General features: G+C 51.3%; 1 protein-coding gene across 2 annotated transcripts; it reads left to right on the plus strand.

Annotated features, from left to right (window-relative positions):
• The first annotated feature begins 355 nt into the window (after positions 1 to 355).
• scaf11 (SR-related CTD-associated factor 11) lies at positions 356 to 9,752 on the plus strand. Of its 2 annotated transcripts, none has more exons than XM_037975153.1 (16): positions 356 to 550; positions 2,266 to 2,335; positions 2,416 to 2,561; positions 2,649 to 2,726; positions 2,799 to 2,878; positions 2,960 to 3,039; positions 3,120 to 3,157; positions 4,261 to 4,328; positions 4,916 to 5,041; positions 5,126 to 5,220; positions 6,185 to 6,537; positions 6,586 to 8,392; positions 8,478 to 8,779; positions 8,852 to 9,016; positions 9,096 to 9,215; positions 9,298 to 9,752. In XM_037975153.1, the coding sequence occupies exons 2-16, from the start codon at positions 2,317 to 2,319 to the stop codon at positions 9,391 to 9,393; spliced, it is 3,573 nt and encodes a 1,190-aa protein (XP_037831081.1). In that variant the 5' UTR covers positions 356 to 550; positions 2,266 to 2,316; the 3' UTR covers positions 9,394 to 9,752. The 2 variants fall into 2 exon arrangements, with proteins under 2 accessions (XP_037831081.1, XP_037831083.1); XM_037975155.1 differs by having other exon boundaries at positions 2,269 to 2,335.
• The last annotated feature ends 578 nt before the right edge of the window (positions 9,753 to 10,330 follow it).

The raw sequence follows: 10,330 nt of genomic DNA on the forward strand, positions 1-10,330 counted from the left end.
CTTTAATTTGGTTAAACAGAAACTGGATAAATTTTAAAAAGAACATAAACGTCTTAGAGCCAATAAATAAAACTAAGTTTTTACCTCATGTGAATGACTAAAAGAAAAAAGCTTCAAACACCAAAAGGAAAGCAGCCAATAAACTCCTAAATGCTTCATTATAATGTATTTTTCAATGGAAAACAATTTAGTGCCGTGTTATAAATCTGAAGATGTTTACGTTTTACATGTTGCTTTAATGTAACATGGTGTCAGAAGGTATTTAAAAGGTTCAGTCATGTTTATTTATTTGTTTATTTGTCAGAGCTGAAGTTTCTGTTTCTGTTGTTTGACTGTGGCCTGCTTTGCTCGGTGGCGCCAGTAGGGGGCGCCAGAGGCGCAAACTCGCAGCCGGACTATAAGACATGTGGCAGAGACTTTTCTGAAATCTATGCCTCGTTTGTAATAAAAAAAAAGGAAACATTTTTCGCAACTAAACGGAGTTAAATTACAACAAGTTGGACGCTGAAACCGTGTAGCAGGCGGGCGTTTGGCGCAGCCGCAGTCGAAGGTGAGTAGCGACACTTTACAGGAGCTAGCCGGAGCTAGCTGCTAATGCTAACGGCTACGTAAGCAGGTGCTGTTGTTCGAAGCCGATAGCTAACTTATGACCTTCACTGGTTCCGTCACGGCTAATAATAAGCCCTGTTTGCTCGTTGTCGTGTCTCCAGCTAGCCCGGCTAACCAGCAACGAGCTTGTTGTCGCTGCTTAACTTGGAGCTAATTTGGAGCCTCCTGCTCACAGGCCGTGCTGCCAGAAGTTTCCCTCCGCGGAGCCGCTTCGTCTCCGAGCTGCTTCTCGGGTTTATTGTCTCACATTTGAAGGCTGAGAGCTGCAGTTTCTTTAGGTTAGCTTGTTGTGGTGAAATGGCCTCAAAGTTGACAGTTTTGGGAAAACAACCCCCCGAGCAGTGGCCTGTGTTGACATGATCTCTGGTTCAAACCTCGTCCCAACTTTAACTTTGGACTCACTTTTTAATGAGGTTAAACCGAATTAAAACCCAGCTAAAAACAGGTCTGTTTCTGCTCAGATTCCTCTTCATCTTAAATTTAAAATAAAAAAGCCTGGATTCTTCACAGAGGTCAGTCACTTTAAGGTTTTATCTGGACGAAGAGCAGTTAATTTTATGTGTTAACATGAAGCTGATTTGTTTAATTAAACATCCCAAATAAATACCTGACAATAACAACATTAAAACACATCTAAAAAAAAACAAGAATAACAAATTTAAGTGCGACGCTTAAAAGACTACAGCGGCGACTTATGATGATGTCATCAAGGTAATTATTTTTGTTCACTATGAAGGCATTTAATTAATACAGAAGACTAAGTGTTAATTACAGAATTACCTCCTAGTTTCTATCAGTGCCAGTAAAGGCTGATAAATCAGTCTGTCTCCATTTATTGATCAAAATGACCTTAAAAAAAAAATGATGTCACGATGTGAGTCAGAGCATCAAAATGGAAATTATTTCACTTTCTCTCCCTGCATCACTAGAGGTTTAACTTTAGGTCTGTTGTGTTTTCTTGTCTATTGATGCGTTTATAAAGTATACACATTGGGAGTGGGCACTATTAGGTCTCCGCACCTAATAAAAGGCTTCAGGTGCAGAGACGTGCGCTGCTGATTACGGTGAATCTTCACTCCGTCTCAGTCTCCCATCCTGAGCAGCTTATTGGTGACAGTGGAAAAGAAAACAGGAAGAAACCTCCAGCAGAACCAGAACCGGGCTCAGGACGAGCAGCCATCTGCTTTGAGGTTCGAGAGGACAGGAAAGAGACGGAGACAAACACAGGACTGGTCCAGGTGGAGTGATTAGAATATCAAACCAAGTGTCTCCCTCCTCCATCAGGCCTGGACACAAGTGGGACAGAGTCGCATCAGGACCGGGTCAGAGGTCACGTCTGGGCTGGTCGACCCTGTGACTACCATCAGGTCCTCCCTCACCTTGGCGACGGTCGTCGGTTCAGACACGTAACCAGGACTAATTCAATCTTTGTTGAAATCCTGATTATTATTAGAAACGTTCCGTTTGTTGCTCTTAACGAACAGCGAGTGTCCTTGAACAGAAAGTGTCCTTTAATGACTTCCTGTTGAACTTTCCCCCCTAAAATAACTGATAAAACATCTCACGATTATTACGATAAATTAAATTAAATGCAGTCTCTCTCATCTGTCTCATCTCTCTTAGCTGTTTGTTTTTGTCCCTTTTTTAATGTCTCAGTAGTGATCAGGACACCGTCCCCGTCCTCGTCCCCCCCCCCCGGAGACGGACATGACTGGAGCAGGAAGTGGTGAGATTATCACACACGACTACCGTCGCGCCCCGTTGGGGGTTTTTCGTGGCGCCTCAACCTTCTCCCCGCGTGTTCAGGTGGCCTTGGCCCTCCGGACGGCTCGGACGCAGAGGACGCCGAGACGTGTCCTGTTTGCCTGGGCGTCCTGGCTGGAGGCGAGCTCGCCATGCCCGACAGCTGCTGCCACGTTTTCTGCCTCGGATGTCTCCTGACGTGGGCAGAGGTGAGGCGCCGTGGCGTTAGGAGGCGTTTTAGTCGTTTCTGAGCACCGCGTGTTCATTTAAAGAGTCCTGCTGGTTTTCTTCTAAAGCTTCAGACGTCTCCGTCCTGCCCCGTGGACAGAAGACCCTTCAGGAGCGTCTACAGATGGGACCTCAGCCTGGTGCAGGTCAGTCTGTCAGACGTTGTTTTTATGTTGCTCCGCGACGACGCCGTCTAACCGAGGCGGCTCTGATTTCAGGTCCCGGTGACGAGGCGAGCGGCGCAGACAGAAGCTGAAAGGTGCCGCTGCAGGAGCCCGGAGGAGAAAACCCGTTTAAAGTGAGTTAGCGCCCAAAAAAAACCGAACCGTTCTCCTCGGTCAACTGGACGGACCCGAACGCCTCGCTTTTGTTTTGTCAGAAGGAAGCCCGCCAGGAGATCGAGACGGCAGAAAGCGGAGAGGGCGGCGGACGCCAAGACGAGAGGGCTCGTGAGAAAATGTGCGTGGAAATTAAACCCCTCCCCCTCCTCCCCGAAAACCTGTTTCCTCCGACTGACCTCCTGTTGTTGTTTCCTCCAGGTAACGACGAGGATCCTTCTTCACTGAGCAGAAAGAAGGTGAGCCGAAGCTGTTTCTGTTTCGTGTTAAAGGTCGTCCTGAGAAGTCAGGAAGTCGGATCTCCGTCACGCAGCTTTGTCCACCGCTTCTCAGCTGGAGGCTGTCAAAAAATACAGCCATCTTTAAGACTGTTCCAGCAAAACTTATAAATCTAAGAATTTACGAAGATCAGAACGTCCAGGATTTCTCGACGTTGCGATTGCAACTATTAACGCAAAATCAAGCAAACTTTGCCCAAAACACTGCAACTTTAACCCAATATTTATTGTGCGCTAATGCTTCACATTTGCCCACAAAGATTTTAGCAAAACACCGCAGTGAAGTTAGTTTGAAGTTAGATGTTGGATATTCGCGCTCCGCGGAGTTAGCGGCGTCTAGCTCACGGCTGACCCGAAACAGGAACGCTAATGTCGGCCAGCCGTTCTCTGCCGGCCCCTTCTCTCACGCGCGGCGGTTCACTTAGGGACGGCTGGCCGACATTAGAGTTCCTGTTTCGGGTCAGCCGTGAGCTCAACTTTTCATCTTTTCATCGCAACTTTTAGGAAAATGCCCCGCGAAATCCTGGAGGGGCTGAAAGATCGCAGAGACACGGTGGCGGCCGGGAGGAAGTGCTCCCCGGCCGGCCAGCGTAGGGACGCGTTCCCTTCGTTATGCGCCGCCATATAAATACCAAACGGCGTCTGTTAAATAAACACGTCTGTTCGCCATAAGAGAAGCAGAAATCTGTACAAGGACAGGAGAGACGAGAAGCCCGTTTCACCGCCGCAGGAGGAGGGAGGAGCTTCCTGTCTAGTGAACGATGAAAGGTGTGAGAAAATGAACGACCCTGAACCGACTGCTTGACTTCGTATGGAGTATAACGGAGCCTCATTTAGTCTGCTAGAAGATCAAGATGTCAAAAACCAGAACTCTGAGTCTCTGAGGGCTATAAGAACCGACGTGTTAGCTTTCGCACTGCCAGAGGAACACCGATCGTGCGAAACCCGGCCGATACCTACACAGATTTGTCACTTCTGCACGTGACATTTACAATCGATAAGAAACGGGTTTCCTGTTTCTTGTTTTCCTCTTTCACAGCGTTGGGTTTTATTGTTTCATCCAGGTGAAGGCGACGGAGCGCTGCGCGTGGTCCCCGCCCACTTGTGTCTCTTTAGCACCGACAGCAGACACGTAAGTCGCCTGCTCCTGTTTTTACCGTTCAGAAGCAAAAGTCCAACTTTTTGTGTTTTTTAACAGCTTTATTTACTCAGTTGGTCATCTAGAAAAGCTTATTTGTAAAGAGGTTATTTAAATCTACAGTTAGAGCAATAAACTCCATCAGTCTTTTAGCTTTTATATCACGTAGAAATGTCTGCCTGAAACCTTGCCATCATATAGATTGGTGCAGTAACTCGAAAAGTGATATTAATGATAAAAGTGTATTTCAGCTACCCCGCCACCCTCACCCTAGTTCGTGTGTGTTTTTATTGTTTTGGGTTAAACAGAAAAGGTAAAAATAAGAAAGCAAAAGCATTGTATTGTAATATAATGTTATAATTATGTCATTGTAATATATCATATGCTTTCTTAATAAAAATGTTAATATTAAAAAAAAAAGAAATGTCTGCCTGGACACCTCATGGGTCAGGGATGATTCCCATTGATTTCAAGGTCACAGCCACTCCAGACTCATTTGTTCAGGATTGTTGTACCATCAGCGGTGCTCTTGATGGTAACGTGTAATAAAACGAGATGGTTGCATTTATTGGCTCCTGCAGAGCGGATCCTGTTTGGTTGGCGGAGGACGTCCCGCATGACGGCGAGTTTGAGTCCTGCAAAGCGCGGGCGCGGCGCTGTCCCTGGTCCTCCCACGCTGCTGCCATCCCTGCTGCCGGCGGAGCGAGGTAAATCCTGGAGGGACTGATGTTTGCCTGTGTTTGTTTATTCTCCACCTCACAAACCTGTTTGTTTGGTTGTTTTTTTTACAGACATTTTCACCGAAACGGTCGGAGCAGCCCGTTTCCATTCGGACTCGTTTCGCCTCCGTTCGCCGCCAGCTCGCCGCTGAACCCAAGTCACTTCGGTGAGTCCCGTCTGGAGAACAATCCGTGTTCGGTTCGTTCTTTGTTTTCTTTTGTTTCAAAATAAAATTGCAAAAACAAAACAAGCATGTGTTGTTGTTTTTTAACTGCAATGGTTAAACCAAAGACGAGCTTTTATTTTGTTGATAATTCAGCGGGACCTGGAAACGAAGACCTGAACTCCCGGCAGTCACCAGCAGGTGGCGGTAATGTCCTGATTTATTGACTTCCTTGGAATCTGAAAGAAATCTTGTTGACGGTAAGATCATCAGCTCTCAGTGAAATGCGTCGATTCCCTCTAAATAAGACAAACGGATCCATTTTTAAACTGGTAGATTCTGAAGCGCTAACTGAAAAAGTTCTTCTTCTGGTGGATTTTAAAGAAACTGAAGGTGTACATTACCGCCACCTGCTGGTGACTGTCGGGAGTTCAGGTCTTCATTTCCGGTTCCGCCATAAGGTCCTGTTGAATTAACAACAAAATAAAAGCTCGTCTTTGGTTTAACCATTGCAGTTTAAAAAAAACAAAAACACAAAACGTACCGCTTTTTTATTTTTGCAATTGCCGTTTTTCTAATTTCGTTTTAAAACGAAAAAAAACCCAAAAAAACAACACATGCTTGGTTTGTTTTTGCAATTTTATTTTGAAAGGAAAAAAACAAAGAACGAACCGTACACGGATTTAGAAACAACACCTGGTGCCGTGGATGACCTTTAGTCTGCAACTATAAATAGATAAAGGAGCATAAATAATGTTTTTGTGACAAGCAGCCATTAAATATAATTTAAATGGAATTAATTTAGGTTGTATTATTTAAATTTGGCTACGTTCTAAATATTGTTGGCACTGCAGCACTGGCTCATCCCTTGAGTTATGGTATTTTTGCACCATGCTGAAGGTTTCCAGACTCTTTGTCTCGTTTGTCTCACCGGTTCTCTTCACAGCCGTGTCTTTGCCTCCCTCAGTGTTCCAGGGCGTCGTCTGTGCCGTCACGTGTCCCAAAGGAGGAGACAAGCGTGGCGGCAGGTCTTCGACCTCCAAAGCACCGACCAAAGAACAAGCGTCTCTGCCCTCCCGAAGATCCAGGCGCAATAGCAGAATCAGCGAGGAAACGCCCACGTCGGATTCCAAGTCGCCGCCGCAGTCCGGCGTGTCGGACTCGGACTCGTCGGCCGGCCAGTCCGGCAAGCCGGCCACGCGGCCTCCGGCGCCGGCCAAGAGGAAGGGGAAGCGGGTAACGAACCGAAAGGCCGGCGGCAAAAGGAAAGCCAAGGGGAAACCCGCCAGCAGCCCAGGAGCAAGCGACGAGGAGGAGGAGGAGGAGGAGGAGGAGGAGGAGGAGGAGGAGGAGAAGGAGAAGGAGAAGGAGGAGGAGGAGAAAAGCGAGGCGGCGGAACAAGAAGACGAAACTAAAGATGCCGAAGGTGGCCTCGGAGAGGAGCGGAGCGGCTTCGAGTCCGCCGGCGAGCAGGGGCTCTCGGAGTCTCCGAACAGCGTGGGGCGGAGCGACGGCGAGCCGCAAGAAAAGAGAACCGACGACGGGAGCGGTAAGCTCTCGAGTCCCTCGGACTCGGCCCGCAACCAGAGCGAAAACGAGGACGAAGAGACGGCTGGAGAAAATGCGTCCCCGAAAAGGACCTCCTCTTCCAACGACGACTCGGAGAACGCTCTGCCGGAGGACGAGCACGCAGAGATGTGTGTTCGGTCAGAAGGGTCCGAAGAACAAGAGGAGCTGAAGGTGGATTTACACAAAGACGAACCGCAGCCTGGTTCGCCAACAGGCGGCGAGAAGAACGCCTCGCCAAAAGAAGACGCCACAGCCGGGAGTGGGGCCTCGCCCAACGGGGACGATGTCGCTGGGAAGGAGAACGCCTCACCCGAAGGTGGCGTCTCTCCCAATGGGGTGGACGTCATGCCGGAGGGGGATGGCTCCTCGATCAAGGGTGAAGGAGGCGCCTCGCCTAACGGGGACGCCATCTTCAAGGTGGAGGACATCGCGCCGAAGGGTAACTGCGCGCCCAGCGACAACGGCACATCCAAAGATGACACAAACGTGGTGCCCATGGATTGCAGCTCGCCATCGAGCGAACACGGTAGCAACTCCCTTTCGGGTCTTCCGAGCATCAACACTTCCCCCGCCGCTTCGGAGACTCCTCCTACTGATCGGAACGCTCAAGTCGCCAAGGACGCCAGCGCCACGGAACAGCAGGAGAGAGAGCGGAGTCAGGAGAGGAGAAGCGACAAGCAGCGGCGCTCCCGCTTCCACTCGCCCACTTCCACCTGGTCCCCTCAGAGAGACGCCAAGAGGGACCCGGCCAGGCACTCACCGTCGAGGGAGCGCGACGGCGGCGTGCCTTTGAGCCGGCCGGCACGAGCTCGCAGCAGAGACAGAGACAGGGACAGGGACGCAGAGCGAGACTATCCTAGGAGGAACCGCAGCCGCGAGAGGAGGCGGCGGCGATCCAGGAGCCGCTCCAGATCCAGGTCCAGGTCCAGGTCCAGGTCCAGGTCGAGAACAAGATCCTACAGGCGAGCCCCCAGCCCTGAGCGGGCAGCGTCCAGGGAGCGGTCCCCCCAGAGGAAGGAGCGCCGGGGCGGATGGAAGTCTGGGGGGGATGACGGGCGGCGACACCACGGAGGCGCCAGCCGCTTCGAAAACGGCGTCCCCGCCGAGAGTTCGCTCGAACGCCAAGGTTGGTCAGAGAATCCTGACTGGGTCACGGAAAAGACTCGGAAGGCCGAAGGCGAGAGCAGGAACCAGGACTCCGGCTTCGGCGCCGGCTCGCGTTGGGAAGACCAGCGCAGGAGCGGAGGAGAGCCTCGCGGCCGCCGCGGAGGGTTCGAACGCGGCGGCGCCGGCGGCCGTAGCTTCTACAGCCAACAGGAAGAGAGCGCTGACAGCCGCTGGCAGCCCAGAAACAACTTCTCAGGTACAGGAAACACTTCAGGGAACGACTCCTACAGCCGCTTCAACGAGAACCGCGGCGGCGGTCGGAGGAAAGAGTCCGAGCCGGAGTCCATGGTTGACCGCTCCGGCTGGTCCTCGGCATCCAGCTGGGCCGTCAGGAGGACGCTGCCCGCCGACGTGCAGGATTATTACTCGAAACGAGAGCGAGGAGGACCCAGCAGCTGGACCCGGCAGGAGGAGGAGCCACAGGCGGCGGCGGCGGCAGGTGGGCTCTTATTGCACGCCACGCAGGAGCGAACGGTCCCGTTCCTTCGCTTTATTTCTTTAACTTCACGTCTTTTTGTCCCCAGATCCACCGAAGAGCGATGCCCCGCCCCCTCCGCAGGTGCAGGTCGTCCCCGGTAACGCCCCAGTCGCCGTGATGAGCGTGCTCCCTCCGCCGCCCCACCAGCTCGGCGTCCTCCACCACCATCAGTACCCCGTCCTGCCGGTCGCCCTGCAGCCCGCGGCCCCCTACGCCATGCCTCCTCAGGTCCCCGTGCACCTGCTGCAGGTGCCCGCCGCCGGCGCGCAGGGCCTCCCGCCCCCTCCACCGCCGCCGCCGCCCATGCAGGCGGTACCATCGGCTCCGCCCGACGGTCACACGACTCAGGTACTTCATTCCTTCGTGTCGCCAAAATGAAAATAAAAAGAACGAGAAACATCTCCACGACTTGTTTTCCAGATGGCGAGCGCCGTCATCGGCTACGGCAAGTCCGCCCTCCTCACGCCGACCAAAGCGGGCGTTGCCGCGGCGACCCAGCCCGCTTCCAGCCAGGCGCTGCCGTCGTCTACAACCCAACCGGGCCAGCACAGCAAGGCGCAGGCCGACAGCTCTAAGAAGGAGAAGGTAACGATCGGCCGCCCGCTGCGTGCTCGTCGTCGTCGCCGCAGCGCCACCGTGTCAGTTCTTCCTCTTTGTCTCGTAGAAGCAGCAGATCCAAGAGAAGGCGATAAACGAAGTGAAGACGGCCATCAAACCCTTTTACCAAAAGAAGGAGATCACCAAGGAGGAGTACAAGGAGATCGTGCGCAAAGCAGTGGAGAAGGTGCCGACAGCGCCTCCGTCGTTTCCGTCCGCGGCGGTCTTCCTGTCACTAACAGAGCTCTTTTTGCCCCTCCCCCTTTCAGGTGTGTCACAGTAAGAGCGGGGAGGTGAACGCCAGCAAGGTGGCCAACCTGGTCAAAGCCTACGTGGACAAATACAAACATGCCCGCAAGAAATGACCACGCCGACGCCGGCGACCCCATCCTGCTGCTCAAGTGCAATTTCCTCCTGCTGGAACCTGGCCTTCAAAATAAAAGACAATGGAGAGCCAGCTGTTTTTTTTTTCTTTTATATATATAAATATACCTTTTTTTTAATAGATTTTCATATTTTGTTAGAAAACAACGACCTGATCACGAATTGTAACGCAAGAGCCCTTTATTTTGCGTAAAATCCACAGGAAGTACCGCGAACGAGCGCGGCGTCGCGCCACGTGGGCGGGCGGTGGCGTCCCCGCTTCTTAAATATCCACACTCCTTTAAAAAAAAAAAAAAAATGAAATCCCGGCCGAGAGCGCTTTGTCTTTCATGTCGGCTCGAATGGGACGACTGATTGTAATCCGGTCCCTGATTGGACCCCCGGTCTGCAGCGAGCGCATCAGGTAACATCTCAAGGGCTAGTGACCCCTCCCCCATCCGCTTCCTGGATGTGTAAGGAGTCTCAGTTTGTGTGTGTGTGTGTGTGTGTGAGATGGGGTGGGGGGCGGGGTCACGGCTTCTTCTTGAAGCTCGGCTCCTTTTTGCATTTTGATAATTGTTTTGTAAAAATGGCGACAGATCAAAGAAACTGGATTCCCCTGCAGGTGTTTTTTTTTTTTTTTTGAAATGCCCCTCCCACCCCCACCCTCAGATTATGATGCTGCCCCCCCACCTCCCTTCCTCTGAAGACAAAAAATCTAAATAAAAATGGTTTAATTTCATTTCCTCTTCTTCAGCCTGGTATGTTGTTGTTATTCCTGCAGTGTTAAGAAAAACAGAATATAAGCCCCGCCCCTTTTAGGGAGGAGGGCAGGGGTGGAAATTAAAAATTTTGTCCACCAGCCACTCAAATATTTTACCAGCCACTATTTTATGTTGTGACAAAAAGTTATTTCATATGATGATGATGATCGAGGTG

The sequence above is a fragment of the Kryptolebias marmoratus genome, linkage group LG1 (genome assembly GCF_001649575.2).
Source record: "Kryptolebias marmoratus isolate JLee-2015 linkage group LG1, ASM164957v2, whole genome shotgun sequence".
In the NCBI taxonomy this organism is placed as follows: Eukaryota; Metazoa; Chordata; class Actinopteri; order Cyprinodontiformes; family Rivulidae; genus Kryptolebias; species Kryptolebias marmoratus.

Bases quoted from the DNA above. Each gene is read 5' to 3' on its own strand.
- scaf11 (XM_037975153.1), top strand. The intron at 3,158-4,260 runs GTGAGCCGAAGC...TGTTTCATCCAG, and splicing joins CTTCACTGAGCAGAAAGAAG to GTGAAGGCGACGGAGCGCTG. The intron at 9,017-9,095 runs GTAACGATCGGC...TTTGTCTCGTAG, and splicing joins ACAGCTCTAAGAAGGAGAAG to AAGCAGCAGATCCAAGAGAA.